Below are 23,194 nucleotides of genomic sequence, written 5' to 3'. Positions count from 1 at the left end.
GCAAACTACACGGAGAGAAACAGAAGGAAGCTAAAGATATGCTGCTTAAAACATGTTGTTAGGGTTGCAGGGATTTTTTTTCCTTCCTTCAAAACAAGCCACATCTTGACTCACATGGGTCTAAACTAAAAACCCACTCAGCTATTTGATATTTGGGAAATCTGCAGGAGGCTGTAAGTTATTTCAAAGGAAGCTTCTCTCTACTCTGAACGAACACACACACACACACACACACACAGCTCTGCACTATGGTAGTGCAGACAGCTGTGACTCCCGGTAGGACCCGAAGACTTTTGTTCAAAATACCATATGGATCACTGAGAAGACGCAGTGTGGAAAGGGTAAGCTATGATTTCTTTGTACTGAGTAAATGCCCCAGAGAATGGAGATGGTCCCATTGTATAATCTTTTAACTATTAGTAATAAGTACCAGTGGGGGCTATGTGATAATGTGTAGAAGTCAGTAGTAGTGAGACCTATTTGATGATGTATAGTAATTAGTACGAGTCCAAGACTATATGTTAATGTATGATGATAATCGGTGCTAGTAGGAGCTATAGGATAATGTGTAGTAATCAATACTAGTCAGACTTCGTGATAATGCATGGTAGTAATCAATGCTAGTGGCATCTATAGGATAATTCCTAGTAATCAGTACTTCTCAGAGACTGTGAGAATGCAGGATAGTAATCAGTACTAGTGGGGTCTATAGGATGTCTAGTAATCCATATTAGCTGGAGCTGTGTGATGATGTATAGCATGAATCAATAGGCTTAGATGCTATATGATAATGCAGCGTAGTAACCAGCACTAGCTGTGATGTATAGAAGTTAATTAGCACTCCTGGGGGTTATATGATGCACACTAGTAAACAGCATTAGCATACGCTATCAGATGATGGTATTGCAGTAATCGGTACTAGTGAGGGCTATGTGATAACACACATATAATCCTCCCTGGGTAAATCAGATGGCGAAGATGGGACGTTTGAGAAGGCATTGTTACTTTCCTATTTTCAATGTGCAGCGGCGGTGGAGGTGGGGAACAGAGGGAGCAGGTCACTGCGAAAGTGTCAGCCATGCAAGTGTTTGTTAAGGAAGGCATCCAAAGTTGTTTCTTGGCGCCTCCCTGTGCTCTTTGCTTCAGGAAAGAGAGGCTTCACTCTCTGACCGTGCATGACAAAGTGACACTTAGAAGATGGAAAAGTGAAGGTGGTTTTGGTGGTTTTAACAACATGCCTCAAGGGCTCTGGAGACACTGGCTATCATTTGATTTTGTTTTAATACAATAGGGCTAGCATCATAATTGCATTGCTAATTTCCTGAAAGCCCAGCTAGTTGGCCGTGGTGCTTTGAGCCAGGGGATTGAGATCCCCTTAGCTTTGAGGAATGGCAGAGATGATAAAATGGCTGTTGTAAAAACAAACCTCTCAGCTGACTGATAACATCGCACTTGTGGAGACCAAAGAGGACAGATGTGTGTGTGTGTGTGTGTGTGTGTGTGTGTGTGTGTGTGTGTGTGTGTGTGTGTGTGTGTGTGTGTGTGTGTGCTAATGAAAACTAAAGGCTGCCTTTAAATCGTGGATTAACCCCACTGTGAACTGTCCAAAACCCAGAAGACTTGGGAGTACAGATGGAAGTGCTGTGTTCAGGGCCGGCTCCAGGGTATTGGCCGCCCCAAGCAGCCAAAAAAAAAAAAAAAAAGCCGCGATCGCCATCTGCGGCGGAAGGTCCTTCGCTCTGAGCCAGAGTGAGGGACCGTCCGCCGAATTGCCGCTGAATAGCTGGACGTGCCGCCCCTCTCCGCAGTGGCCGCCCCAAGCACCTGCTTGACAAGCTGGTGCCTGGAGCCGGCCCTGGCTGTGTTACCTGAGGGAGATGGAGACTACCCTTGGCGTGTGCACCCTAACTACCCAGTCTGGAACATCTTACAGCGCTTAGATGTCGCTCTGTTAATGTGTGCGAGCACATGTTGCATACTTGTGGCTTTTTTGTGCCTTGGCTATTGCGGAGCACGATTAAGACATGTTCCTCTAGTGACAAATTCATAACTGCTTAATGAATTGTGACACCTTTATCAGTCTGCCTTGTCTATATGATCGGAATGTGCAAAGCTCCCCTGATAAGCTGGTCCTGTTTGCTTATAATGTATTCATACAGATCATCCTAGTAACATTTTGGCTTTGACACATTAAAGTCCTGATGCTGGGAATTGCTGAAAGACCCGCGATTCCTAATGGAGTCAATGGGCCTACGTGTATGAGTAAGGACTACTCACCTGAGAATTACTGGGTGGGGTCTTCTCTGTCTTTGGGGCAGGAACTGTCTTTTTGTTCTGTGTTTGTACAGCATCTACCACAGAGGGGTTCTGCACCGTGATTGGGGCTCCTACAAGTCATTGCTATACTACTACTACTACTACTACTAATTAATAATTAATAATAAATACACAATAAAAACCAATAACCTCTTTATATACTGTAGTTATATAGGATAAAATGTAGAGTATTCCTGTGTACATACATACACTCATAGAAATAGGCCCTGATCCTGCAATGTGATCTACACAGACAGTTGCTTGTGCATTCGTCAGCCCCCTTTGGCTTCATTAGGACTGTGCAAGGTGTTAAGAGTCCACCTACATCAGGGGTAGCCAACCTATGGCTCCGGAGTAACTCTTCAGAAGTTAATATGCGGCTCCTTGTATAGGCACCAACTCTGGGACTGGAGCTACAGGCGCCAACTTTCCAATGTGCCAGGGGTGCTCACTGCTCAACCACTGGCTCTGCCACAGGCTTTGCCCCCACTCCAACCCTTCCTGCCCCCTCCCCTGAGCCTGCCATGCCCTCGCTCCTCTCTCTCCCCCCACCCAAGAGCCTCCTGCATGCCACGAAACAGCTGATCAGGAGGTGCGGAGAGGGAGGGGGAGGCGCTGATTGGCGGGGGTGCCGGTGGGTGGGAGGCACTGGGAGCCGGAGCTGATGGGGAGGCTGCTGATGTATTCCTGGGCTCTTTGGCAATGTACATTGGTAAATTCTGGCTCCTTCTCAGGCTCAAGTTGGCCACCCCTGACCTACATGGATCACCTTGCAGCATCAGAGCCACAGTAAGTGGCTCAGACAGCAACAGCAGGGAAAGATTCCCAAGGATAAGTACCATCTACAGTGCAAAAAAAAACCCAACAACCGCAGCAGGAATTCGTAGAGCCTGGGTCGACAGACTCAGGCTCGTGCTACGGGGCTAAGAGTGGCAGGGTAGACATTCCTGCTTGGGCTCTGAGACCCACCCCCCTCACCAGCCCCATGGAACGTCTTGGCTGTTATTTTGAGCCACGCACGCCCAAATGTGTAGATCCAAGCTCTGAGATTGCAGGTACAGAGATTTTTTTCACAGACCAGACCTACCCGCCAGTTCCTGAGATTTGTGATAAGTGACTCGCAGGAGCATGAACTTTATTTCCCGAATCCAGTCACGTGAGGGGACAGTGTCTAGTGACTTCATGGTCGGGATTACAAGAATGTGTGCATTGCCCGAAGCCAAAAACTCAGGCACTGCTTTAAAATTCTCTTCCACTTGAAATAATTGCTAATTCTCCCAGCACGGGTGAGCTTTCAGGTGACATAGAGCTGACATACTCAGCCCTGCACCAACTGCCGCACTCAGTCCTGGTGCAGGGAGGAGGTGTGGCCAGAGTGTGGTATGCTCCAGCTATGCTCAGGTGGCATATGGGCCCAAACCCAGCTGCCAAAAGTTAGAGCAGCCCCTGGGCTGATCTCGTGAGCACTGCAGTTCATAGCAGTGTAGCTCTGGGGCTCAGTGCAGGAGAGCATCTGAGCCTGTTTCTTTTATTATCCTTTGGGACTTTTTATTGTGCTGAAGTCTTTATGCTCATAGAGACTTCTGGGCCTAGAGATTTCTCAGCAGAAACCTCTTGCCAGATGGGAGAGTCACCTGGCTTCTCTCTCCAGCACTAGTCATCAGCCAGGGCTCCTCCCACTCCTTGCCCCTCTCCACCTCCTCCTTACCCACTCACAGTAGGGAGCTTTGAGCACTTACTCTATAGCACCAGTATTGGACAAGTAGCCACTGCTCTTCTCAGTACAGCCTGAGTCACAATCTAAGCAGCCCCAGTGTGGCAGAGAAAGGGCTATGACAGACAAGGTCTTAGGCAAGAAGGTGGAGGGATACAGTAGATATAGGCCGTTTATATACATGCCCAGGCCATTTAAATATATAAACATAGAACCCAGACTCATTACTTGGCTGAGGACTCCAGGTTTTGTGGCCTTGTTGTGTCTCGGGGAAGGATCTGAAGGAGGATATGGCCTTACAGATCAGTGCAGGGACTCTGGGTGGAACGGCATGGTGGAAGAAAGCGCAGAGATGTCTTCATGAGAAGCTGGCAAACAGGTGGATACGGTCGGCATTGTTGGCCAAGTGGAAGAAGCTGGGAGCAACAAGAACGGACAAGTAGAGCAGGGCAGAGAGGCGAGGAGCCTTGAAAGTAAGTGCAAGGAGCTTAATAATAGCTAATTATGTGGTAACAACTGGAACATACTATTCACTGTATAGGGTACATTACACACATGTATGTGTCCGTAGTAGAACTTGCACATGGCTGTACATACATGACGAGAGAATATACATAAGGTGGGGAGTGAGACAGTCTGCAGTGCATAAATCATAACTGTCCACAAGTGAGGCTGAGGGTCATAACTCATCTGCAGCACAGCTTGACATGACTTATGTAAGCTCCTCTCCTAGCTCACTTTTCACTGTTCTCTATAGCGACACTAATATGAATGTATGAGGCAACATCAATGCTAATACCGTTTCTTAGGTTGTCTGCTGGGTTAGAGGAGCTCTCTGAAACCCACATCATATATTTATATAAAGGAAGAGTGAGCACCAGTGGCAGTGTCGAAACCGGCAGTGTGGAATACGACTTCTGATGGCTCTCTTTATGTGTACAAGCTGAGGATCAGCCTCATTTAAAGTGAATGAAAACGGTTTATTTCGCTCATCCCCACTGTGTAATCCGAGATTGGTTTGTTTGTTTGTTTTTCAATCAAAGGATGTAGCCGCACCCATAATACTGCTTAGTGATCAGGTAGATCATAAATAAAATGAATGTTCTGAGAAGGAACATGTTTGCAACAGCTCTTACCTCTTCTTTCATCTACTGTCTGCCTCTCAAGTCAGCACTGTTGTCTGTGTTACAATAACTCTCAGAGGCCACCGACCAAAATTAAGGCACTATTGTGCTAGGTGTTGCACAGACACATAGGAAGAGACGGATCCTGCCTCAAAGAGTTTACACTCCGAATAGATAAAACAGATTAAGGTTGGGAGAATGGTGCCCTAATTTACTAATGGTGAGCTGAGACAGAGAGACTAAGCACCTTGCCTAGGGTCATGCAGAAGTCTGTGTCAGAGCTGGGAGATAAATCCAGATCTCCTGAATCCAATCCAATGCCTTACTCCTATCTTGGGTATTTTGTTTTTCCCATAAGCCTTATATCTAGTGGTTGGCAACATAATATACATAGTTAATGGCAGAGGATACTATTCATGTAAGATTATGTACATGGGCCGGGTGCGAGAGGAAAATCTGTGGAGTGTTGTTAATGTCTAAACAGACAAATGCCTGTTGCGATGAAGTTTCTGTTTCCATCATTGCAAGGAGCTGTTTAAGAGCATATGTTGATTCCTCATTTCAAGGCTTCATCAGCTGTTTTCCAGCTGCAGGAATATTGCTCGACACACGTACAAAGCATTGTTCCTTAAGACCGAAAGCCAGCAAAGAAAGCAATGCACACATCCATAGCAAAGTCTGCCACCTCCTATCCGTTCAGACCTTGAAGGGTGGCACTACAGAAGCTATGAAAAAAAGGAAAGGCAGACTCAAGGTTAAATGAAGGGTTTCATATACGAAATATTTCAAGACTGTGAAAAATGAAGGTCGATCACACAGAGACGTTGCTGGAAAAGTAATTTTAAATGAGATGCGGCAGTTTGCATCCAGGCTTCTTAGCTCCTGGTCCTCAGCTGGTGTAAATCACTGTAGCTCCACGGTTTTCAGTAGAAGTCAAGGGTGCTATGCTGAATTATGCCAGTGGAGGATCTAGCCCTATTGGCGTTTTATTCTGGTCTGCCTATTATCAGCCTGATTTCTTGACCCTTTCCATTTTGCAGCTGCTGAGAAGGATAAGCTAAGAATTAAGAATGCAGCAAGGTGCTGCTGAACCACAGGCAAAAACTCTGTCGTCAATAACTCAGATGTAAATCGGCAGCAACGCCACTGATGTCCTTCCAGATTTACACCCCTGTAACCAACTGCAGGATTTGGTGCGATGTCTATGATGCTTCCATTCCAAATGTACATCCATGTGTTGTCATTAAAACATAACCACACAAAGATAAATCCTTAAGTGGATATTTATTACTATTAAAGGCAGACAGCAAAGAAACTCTGGAGACGAGGCAGTATAAGCTCCCACGGTTATCACAAACTTCAAATACATTAAAATTCTGGAGGAGGCCTCGTTCCTTCTATAAATAAATTTCTCCTGAGAAGAGAGAGCTCAGGGCAGATGAGATTCAGCCTTCGCTTCACAGGCTAACTCCATGGCAGGTTTTCCCACGCTATTCCGCTGGCTTATTGTGACCTTTGCTTTTGGAGAAAGAATATTGTATTTATTACTCATTTTCCTTTAAGTGATTGCAGCCATACGCTCTTGTCCCCAATATATGCTGCAGTTGTATAGTCTGCTGGCAATATTACTCTCCTGGTCCATTGACTGGTTCTTTCTTTTTTCTGCTAGACAAAACTTAATTCACAACATTTGTTCATGGATTCTGGAGCAAAGCAGAAGGTAACCTGTGACGGGGTCTGCTCTACTAACAGCTCAGCGGTGCCTCCTTGTGGCTCATCTGGGGACTTAGCTCTGCCACCTGATCTGACACCCCTTCCTGCAGTACCCAGTCTGTCATTTCCCTCAGTTATTCTGTAGTCTCTCATGTGCCGGGAGCTGCAGCTCTTTCCTCTTCATGGCTTAGCCCTCCAGCTAAATCACATTAAAGTTCTCCCCCCTTCCAGGGTATCATTAAAGTCTGCTTCCAGACTGCTTTCAACTGTCCCCAAATGGGCTATCCCTACTGTGTCACTTCAGCAGTGACTAGTAGGGGAACCCGGGCCCATCATCTACACCAGGTTCTGGTCCAGGGACCCTCAACCCAGCAACTCTGGGCTTTTACTCTCCCAGCCCTTACTGCTCCTTCCCTGCATTGCTTCCTACTCTTCCCCCTTGTATCTGGGGGCATGACTGCAGGTTTCCTCCTTTGCAGCCTACCAACTTCCTCTTTTTATAGATCCCGCCTAGCTGAACTTCATTAGCGGTTAGTCCTAGCACTCCCTGGGTTTCCTCCAGGTGCAGCCTGAGGTTAATTGGCCTGATTTACCCTTTCAGGCCTTGTGTGCGGTGGATACCCCATCACACAGCCTTTGGTACCAAGAGCTGCAGTAGGAGTCTACCCAAGTGTAAAAGATGGGATGTTTTTTGTGGAATTCCTGCTGGGCCGTGCTGCTCAGTTGTAAAACTCTTTCATACAGTATAGGTGAGTAATGGTGTCAGCAACTGAGCAGGCCCCACCACAAAGCAAATTCCCCTAGAGAGAAGCTGATCCTTCCAGATCACAGCTGAAGTCACTAAAACGCAAACTTTAAAAACATCACGCATCAAACCCTTTGCTTATTTAGTGGGCTTTGCCCGAGTGTCTCCTGTGAAGTGTGCTGAAAATGCGCCTCTTGTGATTTTCACCACTCCAATAGACTGCCTAGGTGACAATGGTACCTCTTTGAAATAGAGCTACTCAAATAATAGGGAGAACTAATGATTTTTTGGGTAATTCAATGGAGGAGTTGCCTGGAAGAAGAGAGAGAATCTTATGGCCATGAACTTCAGTAGTCTTTTCTTGCAAGGTGCTCGGATCTGAAGGTGCGGAGTATGGTATAAATACCTGGATAGACGAAAGAATGCAATATTTTGTGACATGCATTATTTACAATAAATTATTCACTAGCATTAGATGACAAATAATTATGCATCAAAGGAAGATGAGGGGGAGGATTAGTCTATTAAAACTGTCACCAGTATAGTGCACTGATATGAACACCACTTACGATTGCTGAAGCATCAGTTGTATCTGTTTAATCTGACGTTTATTTTTTCTGACTTGTGCACGAGAATTTTAGAGGAACTGGTGTAATTCGACCTATGCCTAGATATCCAAGTGAGTGGATCACCATGGTTAGTTGAAAGACATTATATTTTGTGACACTTCCAAGAGCTGTAACAAATCAAAATAGGCTTCTCTGTGAAAGAGATCAGGAACTATTCCTGACTTTTTCCCTCCTAAAAGGTAGGCAAGTTAATAACACAGGAGGTTAGAGAACAGCATCAGCTAATAAATAGTGATGGGTGAACCGCACAGAGATCAGTGTTGGGGTTCTGCTCAGATAGGCCTCCCCACAATGAAGTTTAACTGAATTATCCAAATCTTTTAGGGCTGGAGACCTCATGGCAAGAGGCTTTTCTGTGCAATTTCTGGGACTTCAGCATCTCATGTTGACCAGAAAATGAAAAGCCTTTCTCATTGCAATTTGGTACTTCTAGTCCCAATCTTGGCTGGAATCCAGGAGTCCAAGACATGTAGCAAGGTAGAGTTTGGGGTGAAAAATTATCTGAATACTTCATGTCCTGAAAAAAGATTTGGTAAAAATTCAGTTCTAAAAAAGGGCAAAGGAAGGAGCCAGGGGATGGTTCTTTCTTTTTATGCACTTAATTGTTTATCCCTGCTAATAAGCCTAATTAAAAGGCTTGTAGTGCTAGCTATCAATATGATACTACCATGCATGTTCCTTATACATCTCCAATACCAGCACAAAGCTCTGGCATTACAGTTGGCTAGCACGTTACCTAGCTACCATCAGGTACCACCCTGAGCCCCAGAGACATAAACTAACATGTCAAGGAAGTCATCCAGAGGTCCTCTTTCATATGAAGACTGTACTTCCTGTAGGGATAGTGATTGATTGTGAAGAGCAGTACAGAGGTGCTTTGGATTGTGTATTTAAAAGATCTGACTTACTCACAAGCCTCCAGACTGCTCTATATTTTAGTCTGAATTCAGAACCAGGCCTGGTCCATCTGTAGTGCATGCATTACAGAAATCCACAATGGGTTTTGAATGCCCCCACCTGGATCACTCTAGTTCCCACTGACCTTTGAACATTATAGGAGAGAGATTTTCATGGTTCTTGAATGTATGAGTAGTATTTAGGAACCAAGTGTGATTGTGTATTTCTTATTTTCTTGGATAATCCTTCTCCCTTCATGTCGGGATACTGTATAGCCTGTCTTTTTAAGTGAGCATCCAAGGAGAGGCATACAGGTTTGGATAAAATAAGAACTGAAACCAAAACTTCACTCAGCCTTTTTTTTGAGGTATAAAAAGGTCTGGCTAATTATTTCCCCCTCCATTATTTTTCATCTTTATGCCTTGTTGGCCAAGCCCAGAGACCAAGTACAGGACTGGTGTAAGTGGAAGCGCTTTCATTATATTAGTGATATTTGCACCAATTCCAGTTTTGGCCGCAGAAGCGATGCCATGAGAGAGGCTATGCTGGCTAGATAGCTCATCAGTTTCCATTGGTATCTGAGATTTGGCCTCTTCTTTCATCTGGTTTTGGTTTTTTGTTTTTCGTTTTTTGTTGTTGTTTTTGCTTGTTTGTTGGCTAGTTAGTTTTAAGAATATTGATGTCTACGACTGAAATTTACCTGGAAATACATTTAAACAAGCCCCCAAATTATATATTTTGGACGTTCAAAAATATAATGCCATGCAATCGATGCACCCATCCTGTCATGTGCTATTCTAAACTTCTGTAATGGGCCCTGGATCTGAACACACAGATAATGAAATGGTGGTGGTCTTTACATTGCATTGGCAGATGGAAACATGCAACTTTTGTACCATATTTTGTCTTGCTTGTACCTCCTCTCTGTGTATCAAACTCTCTAATTTACACAAGGCAGAGAATGCAATTAGTCTCTGCATCCCAAAGATATTGCATGAAAAGCTTTTGAAAAGATAATGGGCTACAGATGATGTTATTTAGTCACGCAAACACACTCTGCTATGCAGCTGTACTTTTGGAATATATTTAGAAGGTGTAATTAGGGTTGTGCGAGATTTGAAATAAGTAAGCAAGTCTCTTAAATAAAGTTTAACCTTGTCTTAGTTTCCAACTGCCATTCTGTAAAAGCAAACTCGGGCTTCATTCGGACTGGGAAAGCTATGCTAACTTTCTCGGCAGATTTTTGCATCATCGTATATTAGGTAAACTCCTTGTGAATCAATACATAAGGGCAGGGACCCTGCAATTCATGCAGTTATGATATGGAGGAAGCGTCTGACCTTTTGAGATTTCCATACAACACAAGTACCAGGTATAGAGTATCAGAGGGGTAGCCATGTTAGTCTGGATCTGTAAAAAGCGACAAAGAGTCCTGTGGCACCTTATAGACTAACAGACGTATTGGAGCATAAGCTTTCGTGGGTGAATACTCACTTGCATCTGACGAAGTGGGTATTCACCCATGAAAGCTTATACTCCAATACGTCTGTTAGTCTGAAAGGTGCCACAGGACTCTTTGTCGCTTTGTACCGGGTATAATCTTCTTTAGAACACGTGGTTGCTACGTAAGTACGTTCTTGTCTCCTGTCAGCTCAACTGCAGCGTTTGGGAGTGCCCTCCCTGACTCCTGCCCGCTGATGGGGTGCAGAATGAGCTACACTTTTGCAAAGAGAAACTCTGCTAGGAAGGGTGTTGTAGTTTATATCCTTGCTAGGCCAGCATTCCCCAAAGCAATGCCTCATATTAATACCTTAGTAAAGGCCCCCCTTGCAGAATCACTCAATCCACATGGATGCAAAAGTTGACCTTGTGGTGTAGTTTCTTGATTTAACAGCAACACGGCTTTATTTCTACTCAGGCTACAAATCATTTTAACCAAGGGAGTGAATGCGGCCATTGTTCAGCTCTCTGACGACCCCTGCTGAGTTCTGTGCCCCATGCCATATAGGTTATAGCTTATCGGGCTAGTAAAATGTAGCATGGCATGGAGAATGTGTCTCTAATGGAGAGAACAGGGTGCAAGGGGCCTAATTCTAGGTTGCCTCGCACCTTGTAATGGCATTTACATCGATACAAAGTGAATGTGGAAGGCTGCCAGATCACAGTGCCAAGTGTATTGCCCTCATTTTGCACTGATGACAAGAACTATGCAAGGAATGGAGCAATAGAGAATCTGAGTAAGGAACTTGTGTTCTCTTTTCCACTATGTGATCTTTGGCCAGCGTTTTTATAAAGTGGCCACTATGGGATGCCTCCAGTTTTGGGTGCCTGATTTTTAGAGGTGCTGAGAGCTTGCAGTTCCCATTGATTCTATTGGAGATCTGGGTGCTCAGCCCCTCTGAAAATCAGGACAAGACGTGTCCTGAATTGGGCCCCCCAAATTAGTGGCTGTTGGAGCCTCAACCGCTCTGTGTATATTATAGCAGCAAAACAGACATAACTATTCCCTACTGACTCCCACCTCAAACGGACGTTGTGGGATCTGATTCACTTGTAAGTGTTTTGAGTGGCTCAGACAAAGAGCACAAGGTCAGAACATTCCCTTTAGAGTGGAGAAGTTGGCAGATTTTCTTCTCATTTCCATGTCACCCTGAGCAAACTCCCCAACATTTTTGCTCCCCAACATCTTTCATTGGGTGGCCTGCCTTCTGCACATTTCTTAGCCGTGTTGTCTCTACTCTAACTGTGTGGTGTGTGTTGTCCCTGTGAGCATTGTGGTGGCTCACAGTATTATACACACATGCATTGCAAGGACTTGGGAAGTTAGATGAGAAAAATCACAAGCTGCTTTCTCCCTAGTCTTCCATTAATAGATCTTGATGCATCCCAAGGTGGGGAGATAAAACAACCTGGATATATCAGATTGATCAGGAGGGCCCATATCTTTGTGCATTTGCACCACTTGAAAGTGTAATGCATTTTTTTTTTCCATAAGGGAAATCAAGTTGCAAGCATTTCAAAAGCAGCCTCTTCTTACCAGCCCTATTGAGCACCCTGGCTTAGAGCAACTCCTGGTGTTAGCAGGCGGGGACTGGAGTGAACAATTTTTGAAAGAAAATCTCTCTTGGCCTAATGATTGACAGGCCATTGAGGAGGGAGGCTTTTCAATTCTAGGTCACAATTGAAAATGGTTCCTCCATAATACATCGAGCTTCCTGCATTTGAGGGGCTCTGCAGACACTAATCTTCACCGCACTCCTGGGAAGGACAGTCAGGAAATATCATCATTCCCATTTGGCAGGCAAGGGATAGTCCCGTGGAGAGCTGCCCATGGCCACACAGCCTATGCATGTCAGAGCCAGGATTAAAATTCAGGGCTCCCCGGGGCTGGGGTTGTTCTCCTACCCCACCATGCCTCCCCTCGAATGCCTCCCTACCTGGCTCCTGATGCAAACGACACTCAGGATTGGGAGGGTCTCTGTTTTTCAGTATTTCCACCAGAATGGTTGGAAACCTCCCCTTTTACCAGGGGCCTCTGCTGTAATCCTGCCATTCCTGTGTCCTCCTGTAAACTTTCCAACGTGCCAATGACAGCAGCTTCCTGGGGAAATGATTTGCTGCTGTTGCAAGCGGGGGGGATCCTTGCCAAGAACAGCAATAAAGACAGAGGACATTGATTTCTTTTCATTTATTTCTTTTATTTTTAAAGAAGCTATTTTGGATCCATAGCCCGGTTCCCGTGGATTCAGTCAATTGTCTTCGAGTGCGCTTTTAAACTGTCTTGAGCCAGATCCTAAACTGGTGTCACTCCGTTGAAGTCAGTGGAAGGATAAACTGAATGGCGCGCCAGCGGCAGATCTGACTCTACCTCCTTAAAAGCATCACAGTGATATCTGCTGGCCAGGCATTGTGTTGCATCAGGCACTAACCTCTGAATCCTTTTCATTCCCGAGCATCCTGACTTCTCTTTTTGTGATGCTAATAATAACCTAAGACATTTACTGTGGCCTATTTTCTGATGTTTAGTCTGAAGGGAAAGAGCAGAAAAATTAAAAGCAGTGATATAGACAGGCTGTATCCATTTTACCTGTAAAGAAAGAGAGGGGGAGAGAATCTAATGAAACCTCTGAACTCTCCCTACAGCGCCTATTATTTCTATGCTATCTAAAAAGCATCCGTTGCAGCTGCTTTCCCTCCCCCCAGAATTCTGTGAGCAAAGTCCAAATCCATAGGCATAATTTTGGGCAGCCTACCTGAGATGCCCCTAGGAGACCTTGTTTTGAGAAAGGGGGTGCTCAGCCTTTCTGAAAAAATCAGGACCTGTTCAGGTGACTCAAGCTGAGCACCCAGAAATAGAGGTACCCCAAATCACTAGTCATAAGAAGGGCTTTACTGGGTCAGACCAAAGGTCCCTCTAGCCCAGTATCCTGTTTCCCGACAGTGGCCGATGCCAGGTACCCCAGAGGGAATGAACAGAACAGGTAATCATCAAGTGATCCATCCCCTGTCGCCCATTCCCAGCTTCTGGCAAACAAAGGCTAGGGACACCATCCCTGCCCATCCTGGCTAATTGTCATTGATGGACCTATCCTCCATGAATGTATCTAGTTCTTTTTTGAACCCTGTTATAGTCTTGGCCTTCACAACATCCTCTGTCCAGGAGTTCCACAGGTTGACTGTGCGTTGTGTGAAGAAATACTTCCTTTTGTTTATTTTAAATCTGCTGCCTAGTTCATTTGGTGACCCCTAGTCCTTCTTATTAGAAGGAGTAAATAACACTTCCTTATTTACTTTCTCCACACCAGTCATGATTTTATAGACCTCTATCATATCCCCCCTTAGTCGTCTCTTTTCCAAGCTGAAAAGTCCCAGTCTTATTAGTCTTTCCTCCTACGGAAGCCGTTCCATACCCCTAATAATTTGTGTTGCCCTTTTCTGAATCTTTTCCAATTCATCTTTTTTGAGATGGGGTGACCACATTAGGCCACAGGTCCTCAGCCTGTAATCTTTACTTTAGGTACAGGGCCGGCTCTAACTTTTTTGCCTCCCCAAGCAAAAGAAAAAAAAAGAGCACTACCCCGCCGTAACAAACCCCCCCGAGTGCCGCCCCGCCCCGCCCAAACAAAAACAATCCCCCCCCCCAAGTGCCGACCCGCCGAACCAAAAACAAACAAAAAAATACCCCCGAGCGCCGCCCTGCCGAACCAAAACAAACAAACACATAAAAAACCTGAGCGCCGCCCCGCCACCCCAGGATTGGCCGCCCCTTACAAGTTGCCGCTCCAAGCACATGTTTGGTCGGCTGGTGCCTGGAGCCGGCACTGTTTAGGTATGTCTAACACTGGAGCTGGAAGATGTCATTTCCAGCTGGAGAAGACATACGCACTCTAGCTTGCTAAAACGAGAAGTGCTGCTGCGGCATGAGCGGCAGGTCGGGCTAGGCACCCCAAGTGCAATTCTGCCCAAGGCCATAAGTATGTACATAGGCAACTAGCCTGTCCCACTGCTCGCGTCGCTGCAGCAAAATGTGTATTTTTAGCGCGCTAGCTCAATCAAAGCCAGCATGAGCATGTCTGCTTGAGCTGGAAATGACACCGTCCAACTCTCGTGTAGACATACTCTTAAATGCCGACTAAGGTCAATGGGACTGCAGGATCGGCCCTGAAGTCATGCTATGTTGGGAAGATCTTTTGTTGCTCTGGATCCTTACTGACTGTTCATGTAGTGTCTGTTTTTCCTGATCTCTGGCAGACGAGGCCAAGAAGCCCTAGCATAGAGAGGTCTCTTGTCCTTAACCTCTTGTCCTGGAGTGAACTAATCAAGCCTGGTGAGATGAGGACAAACAGCAAAATGTAATGTACTTGTGTTTGTTTTTTTCCCATGACACTTTCCCAAGCAGGGCTCGAGTGAACATGAAGTCACTACCGATGTATAATAATTTAAACTAATCTCTTCTCTAATCAGATTTTTTTGAGAATGCCAATGTTTTTATTCGGTGCGCATTTTAACCACTATTTTGACAAACCCAAGCACAGAGCCAGACATGCAATCAACTGGGTTCCCGGGGGAACTTACCTGTCAGAACAACGTCTCTTGTCCAACTCGACGCCTGTCCTGGATGACGTCAGGTTTTCTGTGCTCTACGTGTAAATCCACTCAGCCGGCATTATGGCTGACATTGTTCTCTCACGCCATGCAAAAAATGGGCGAGATCCCTTATAGCCACAGTTAGAAACCCTTTGCGGCGGATTTCAGTTGCCCTACAATCCCTTAGGCCACTTTAGCAGTGTGAAGGAGCTGTAAACTCCTCTCCATGGAGTAATCAGCCTAGCCTATGGGCTTTCCCAGATGGCACAGAGCTGGCATGGAGACCAAGCCTGTGACGTTAGGGGTGGCCAGAGTGCCATTGTGCTCCAGCTATTCTTGGCCAATGCAGTGGCTCTTAGGGGAACTGTTGCTGCTGTAATTTATGCCCAGAGCCAGGCAAGCTCCCACACACCCCAGAATACAAGGAGCCACAAAGACAGTGGAAAGCCACCTTTGCTCCCACCCCTCCATTCCAGCATTAAGCAGAACTGGGGCAGGACAGAGAATCAGGGACAACGTGATACATTGCAGCTGTGTCAAAATCTGTGTGGTTTTAGTCCCAGGGTTGGTACAAACTGATATTAGATTGTAAGCTATTTGGGGCAGAGGGATTGTTATCTTGTTCAGTGATTGTACAGCACCTAGCACAGTTGGGCCCTGTTCTGGGACTGGGGCTCTGGGCCACTGCCACCATACAAATAACAAATGTAGTGATCTTGTTTTGGTTCACACCCCGTTGGGTTTCTGGTTTGTGAACCCCAAAACATTAGGCAAATTTAACCAACATTCCCAAGTTTGCCACCTGAAACCATAAGTCATCCCAGGTTCCCACAAAACAGAGCTCAGGCCAGCAGAGGGTTCACGGTCCCCAGAGAAACTCAGGTTGTGGTGCAGGTTTGTAGTGATTCCTGAAACAAGAGGACCTGCATGTATGTCCTGCTTTTGTTACAGGAGTTTTACCACTGAGCTAGAATGCCGACAATAACCATTGACAGCCCACACAGCCTGTGCACTGCACCCGACCTGCCACATATAGATTATATCCTACCCCGGACACTTGACATTCGGAGTGTTTGGAGTTTTGCAGATCATATCACAGAACAGATCTTATAACAAAAAAGTCTCCAGTAGGAAAGCACTATCTCTTTTTGGTGTCATCAGATGTACAGATAGGAGCCACCCTTGTGGTCAAAGCTCTGCACTAACCTGTGAGAGGCATGAGTTTGACCTACAGATGCAGATTTTTATTTCCCATGCCAGGAATAGCATACAGGCTGCACGCCCTCCCGATGGTAGGAGTTGGAAAGGGAGTGCTTGGTGTGGTTCTGCAGTTAGCCATTCTGGACAATCTAACAAGAGTGTTGGTGGGTTCCCAGGGAATCCATATAGCTTTTCTGTGCTTGAAGGAAGGTCCCTGTGACACAAGGCATTTTGAGACAGAAGTGTTAACTAATGGGATAATGTGGGTAATTCTCTATAGAGGAAGAGAGTTAATTAGTCTTAGCAAATTGGGGGAGCTTGGTCTAGTGACTGAGCATAGGGCTGGGAATCAGGGGATCCTGAATTCTAATTCTGGCTTTGCCACTGACTTCAGTGTAGCCTTGGTCAAGCCAATTAATCTCTATGCTTCACTTTCCCTGATGGCAGCTTTCTCCAGCTCACAGCATTGTTGAATAGATTCATTTGCTGATGGCAGTGCATTGTTGAACCAGACCCAAACTTCTGATCTCTTGAAGTTCGCCCATCACTAGTTAAAACCACACTTGTTGGGCTGTTCAGCATCATGCCCTCAATCCGTGTGCATGTCCCTTGTTAAGGTCAGTGGACCATGCACTGCCAAGATCTGTATGCTGATGTCCGGGGGAGTTCCCTGTGTGGATTGAAGACAGTTGTATGTGATCAAGAGCAGCCTATGGCCCATTGGGAAATGTATTCATAGTAGAATAGTGACAACATAACACTGTGAGTTACAAGCAGGGATCAATGAAGTATGTGGCCCAGTGGGAGTTTCATGCTTAGAACGAGGCTGTGCTGTGACCTTACTGGAGTCAGGCATATGAAGTCAGAAAAATATATGGTCCTATGGGATTTGTGCTCCTGGACTGAAGCAGTATATAAGCTACAGAAGAGGGTAGTGAGGTTAGTGCCGTGTGTGGCAGATGGGAATTGCGTGGATGGAGGTGCTAGGGCAAAACTCTTCATGGCGCAGTAGGAATTGCATGGGTGGAATATATGGCCCCTGAGCAACAAATGAGGAAGGTTTTTTTTTATTTCAACTGATTTGTGTTACACAAAGCTGTTCAATTGGCTAACAGTTAGCCAGCGCATGATCACTCTTCTTTTCATATTACCTCTGTGATCGGGCAGAATTAAAACTCTCCAATTTTCCAACATTTGTTTTTCTTTGACTCTAGACTGCTGCAGTACTTTAAAAACACTGCCATATCCTTCAGCTGCAAATGATTTGATCACTCTTGGCTTTGTGTGATCTGAATATTTTCTTGTTCTCTTGTTTCACAGCTGTGACCTACTTAATTACGAGCAGGAAGCGAACCCCAGAATCATTAGACATTCTGCTTGGTTTGAAAAAAGGGAAAGAAAAAAAAAAAGTTGTGTGCTGCTAAATATGAGGATGTCCTTCTTAATAGCAGGAAGTCAGGTTCCAGATAGCAGAAGCAAACATTTGAATTCTTTGTGCATCAAGACAAAAGGAGAGTGAATGGTATGGATGGGGTTGAGGGAAGGGAAATGGCAGCCGTTTTGAGACAACGACCAAATGGGAATGAGTCATAAATTTCTAAATCATGGGCATAAATCCTGTCTCTTGGCTATGGGTTTTAACCTTCTGAACAGCTTCCATCTGCTGTCTGTGAAGACAATGAAGCGACTGAATCACGGGTTCAGTCTGGCTGCTTTCAATTTGTTTTCCCCTCTTCTCAGAATTTATTCACAGCCAACCTAGCAAATGACTTTGAGTTTCACTGCAGAATCACATTGCAAATCAGCAGGTCCTAAGGCTGCGCACAAGGGAGTGTAATAACTTCACTCCACCTACACAATTGATTCTTTCCTGCTATTTATACTTCTTCTTGAAACTCAATACATTGTGCAAATATTATGTGATGGAGGGGGAGTCAACAGCAGTGCGGAAGTAAGGATGTCAATACCATGACCCCCTTCCCCCCAGAATAGCCTTCCGACCCCCCCAGGACCCACTTTTGGGTTGGGAGCCCCATGTTTACAACACTGTGAAATTTCAGATTTAAATATCTGACTCCATGAAATTTTAGATTTTTTAAATCCTATGACTGAAATTTATCAAAATGGACCATAAATTCGGTAGGGCCCTACATATACATTTTGTAAATCAGGCTATGTCTACACTACCACGGTAAGTCGACCTACACTATGCAACTCCAGCTACGTGAATAACGTAGCTGGCGTCGACGTACCTTAGTTACCACGGGGGGTCGACAGGAGAAAATCTCTCATTGACTTACCTTACTCTTCTCATCCGAAGTAGAGTACAGGGATCAACTGGAGAGCGATCTGCTGTTGATTTGGCGGGTCTTTACTAGACCCGCTAAATCGACTGCCGGTGGATCGATCTCAGAGTGTCGATCCCAGCTGTAATGTAGACCTGCCCTCAGTTTGGGATCCTTCAATTTAAAGAATGCTGTGTCAATGTGAGCTATATTTAGTACTGCAGCTGTTTACTGTATGATTCTAAGAGAGTAATTAATGGATTTCAAGGCCAGAAGGGACCATCGTCTAGTATTCAATCTTTATTTAAAAAGTGTCAGTGATGGAGAACCCACCATGACCCCTGGTAAATTGTTCCACTGGTTAATTACTCTCACCATTAAAAATATATGCTTTGTGGTCAGTCTGAATTTGTCTAGCTGCAACTTCCAGCCATTGGATTGTGTTATGCCTTTCTCTGCTAGATTGAAGAGCCTGTTATTAAATACTTATTCCACATGTAGGTACTTAAAAACTGTAATCAAGTCACCCCTTAACCTTCTCTTTGTTAAGCCAAATAGATTAAGCTCCTTGAGTCTATCACCCTAAGGCATGTTTTCTAATCCTTTCATCGTTCTCATGGCTCTTCTCTGACCCATCTCCAATTTATCAGCATCCTTATTGAATCCAAATGCAGGGGTAAAAAAACCTCTCTTCTACTCGAGATTCCTCTGTTTATGCATCTACAGATCTCGTTAGCCCTTTTGGCCACAGCATTGCACTGGGAGCTCATGTTCTGCTGATTATCCACCACAGCTCCCAAATGTCTTTCAGAGTCACTGCTTCCCACGACAGAGTCCCCCATCCTGGAAGTATAGCCGACATTTTTTTATTCCTAGAGATACGTTTACATTTATCCATGTTAACATGCATATTGTTTGCTTGCACCCAATTTACCAAGCGATCCAGACCGCTCTGTAGCAGGACCCTGTCCTCTTCATTATTTACCACTCCAAATTTTGTCACCTGCAAACTTTGTGATGACTTTGTGTTCTTCAAAGCCATCAATAACAATGTTAAATAGCATAAGGCCAAGAACCGATCCCTATGGGACCCCACTAGAAACACACCCATTTAATGCTAATTACAATTACAATATGGGCTTTTACCATAAGGCTTTTCTAACATGATGAACATTTAAATGTATCCTCCATTTAATATCCCCTACACTATAAAGTCTTTGCACCAAGGATTTCATAGCACTCCACAAACATTAATGAATTAATCCAGTCAGGTAGGTGAATATCATTATACTTATTTTCTAGATGGGGAAATTGAGGCACAGAAAGTTTAAGTGACTCCACAAGGTCACTCCAGAAACCTGTGGTGCAACTGGGAATAAAAATAAAATAAATATAAATTAATGGAGATATCCTATCTCATAGAGCTGGAAGGGACCTGAAAGGTCATTGAGTCCAGCCCCCTGCCTTCACTAGCAGGACCGAGTACTGATTTTGCCCCAGATCTCTAAGTGGCCCCCCTCAAGGATTGAATTCACAATCCTGGGTTTAGCAGGCCAATGCTCAAACCACTGAGCTATCCCCCCGAATAGAGCTCTGATCCCATGACTTTCTATCCTGTGTTATTAATAAGTCCCTCCTTCCTTTCTATGATAAAGGGAAAAATTGAGCCACCATATCATTCATTCTTTCCATTCAAAATGTAAGTCCTGATCAGCACAATGAGGATATTTTTAATGACCGTTTATAGGGAACCTCATAAAAATGAAATGTGTCAACTTTGCATAAGTAAGAATGGACTTTCCAACAGGGGCTAACACATGAACAAGATCAAACGCATGAGAAATCTGATCAGTTGATTTTCTAAAATATCTTTTAATGTGCTGCTCAACCCTCTTCTGGGAACAGAAAGAGCTTTGTATTGGTCCCTGAATGCAGTGACTGTTATGAGTGGGTCACATTCTGTCAGAATACTTAAAAATAGTTGCAGGATGAGTGACAAGAAATGTCTGTACTGAAGCAGGCTCTTCAAGCTGTATGCAAGTTTGTGTTATCTAGACTTCTAGAAAGCGGTTCGCTAAATTATCCATCCTGCCATGGGGCAAAAATGTAGACTGTTTTTTTTATGAGCTAGCAGATTCCATACCATATGGTAGTGTCAGCTCAAAGATACCTGCAATATAAACGCAGGATCAATCCTACAACCCTTATTTATGTGGGTAGCTCCATTGATTTTTGATGGTTTATGTAAGACACTCTGGTATGAGGATGAGCACAGTATAAATACATAAGTGGATAGATTTCAGTGGGATTACTTGTAAGTATAAGAACTACATGACTGGTGAGGTCCAAACACAGTTTTGTAGCATAGTGATAACAATGCTGAGTGTGGCCAGGGACCATGCTATAGAAAGTGGGTGAATATTATGTAGGGAATAATTTATCGCATTAATTTTGCCTCTCTTTCAGTTCACAAATAACCTGCGAGCAGATCATGAATTTCTCAGCTTCACTTGTCATTCAAGATTATTTGCCAAATAATTTCGCAAATAATTTTTGTGCGTAGAATGTTCATTTGAGAGATTTGAAAAAGTGTGCTTTTTTTACTGGGCATCCATGTCACATGACCTTGTTTCCATTCCCGGTCTGGATAGGAGTAACGCAACATCAGGTTTCCAAAGTGAATACTTGCAATTAAGAACTCACCATTCATTTGCCATTAATATTCTCCAATTGACACTTACGATGTGCTGTTTCAAGCTAGATCCCTGACAGTAGCCTCCTTCATTAAAATGTTCACAGACAAGTAGAGTTTACTGGAAAGTCACCATCAAAACTTTTTTTTTATACCAAACCTACATAGTGGAAGCAAATTCACGTGAACAATTAAAATAGTTGAACCAATACAGAAATATCTTTTCAGGATTCACCTCGCTTTGCATTCCACCCACGCTAACTTACTAACACAGCTTAATTCAGCAAACAAAATACAGTTTAAGGATATGATGTATTGTCCCAAAGAACAAGGCAAATGTCCCTGTAGAAGAGGAAGAGTTATGGGCATTTATAAACCTGCACTCAAATAGCTGAGGTTCACATAGCTATGATAATACATAGCATTCTATAGTACTTTGCATTTTTCAAGGTTGATCAATATAGAGGACACAAATAGTAATACATTTTCATTCAGTATTATTGTAATGTGGTATGTCAGGCCATTATGGAATATATTGGGCCATGTTGTGCCATCAATTTTTAAGAACTCCTCAGTGAAATTGACAAGGAATTCTGAGTTAAGATCTATAGCATAATACTTAAGCGATTATGGGTAGTTTGGATAATGGCTGGCAGATCTTTGGGGAAATGTTTCTTGGAATGGTTGTTTTGCCTGTTATTCTGGAGAGATTAATCAGAAGGGTCAGTGCCTGCTTTGTACTTTTTCAGAGTCCCAAAATACTTTTATACACAGTAATCCAAGAATATTTCCAAACATTCTGGCTCCACTAAGAGACAAAAGTAAGGGTTATGAGACAGATCCTATGGCCATTATGACCAGCTAGATTTTGATCTTGAACCAGTATAAATCTGGAGTAATTCTACTGATGTCAGTAGAGTTACTCTGGATTTACATTGGTGTAATGGAGATCAGACCTTACGTGATCAAAACTCTGAATGGGCCAAATCCTGAGGTCTTTACTCGGGCCTTACTCAGTTCTTGTACTCTGGTAAATTCCTATTGACCTCCATATTGTTCTCCCAAGAGCTGCATGCACACGAGGACCATCCATGCATGTATTATCCCCCTCCAAAACTGAAGGGGAGGTCAGTCACCTCCACAGCAGTATTTCTCCCTTCTCAAGACCCATTGGAGGGAGTAGGAGAAGAAGGCAGAATGGGTTGCATTTGGGAGACTGGGTTGTCCTACGTTGGGCAGGAATGGGTATATTCACATAGTCCTCTCCAATGGCCCTGTGCAGAGTCCCCAAAAAAGGTAACACAGCCTTATGGAGCACTGCTATCTTTCCCTGGGCTATCCCTCCATGATTCTCTCCCCCCCCCCATTTATGGTGGTCACTTCATGATTCTCCCCCCCCTCTCCCCCCCCCCATTTATGGTGGTCACTTTGGACAGCTGGGAGCAAGCAAGTCTCTGGTAACCTGGCTTCATTGGAGTTGCACTTCCAGGAGAGAAGGGGTGCTGGGGCAAAAAGCTCTGGCTTCCTGCTAATCCACTGGGGTACACATCAACCTTGTGGGGGCTCCACCAGGTTTTGAGACTGGGCCTGCGCACAAAGCAACTCCCTCCCCTGATGACAACTGGGGAGCAACCTATGAGAGGATCCTTCTGGAAATTTCCTCCCACTCTGCCCCTTCCAGCAGTTTTTACCACAGGATGAGAGACCCAGCCCTGAGGAAGCTCCACTCAGGATTTGACTCAGTGTTTAAGTTCCAATTTATTTCAATGAACTGAGCAACAACTTTTCATGT

General features: G+C 44.5%; 1 protein-coding gene across 1 annotated transcript in view; it reads left to right on the top strand.

Moving 5' to 3' along the window:
• Window positions 1-241: 241 nt before the first annotated feature.
• The window catches only part of FRMD4A (FERM domain containing 4A), a 300,489-nt gene continuing 277,536 nt past the window's right edge, over window positions 242-23,194 (top strand). The window contains exon 1 of the mRNA XM_054016783.1: window positions 242-341. Coding sequence (XP_053872758.1) covers window positions 249-341 — 93 coding nt within the window. The 5' untranslated portion in view covers window positions 242-248. The remainder of the gene's footprint in view (window positions 342-23,194) is intronic.

Source organism: Malaclemys terrapin, chromosome 1 (assembly GCF_027887155.1).
Source record: "Malaclemys terrapin pileata isolate rMalTer1 chromosome 1, rMalTer1.hap1, whole genome shotgun sequence".
In the NCBI taxonomy this organism is placed as follows: Eukaryota; Metazoa; Chordata; order Testudines; family Emydidae; genus Malaclemys; species Malaclemys terrapin.
This window is presented reverse-complemented; position numbering and strand designations above follow the sequence as displayed.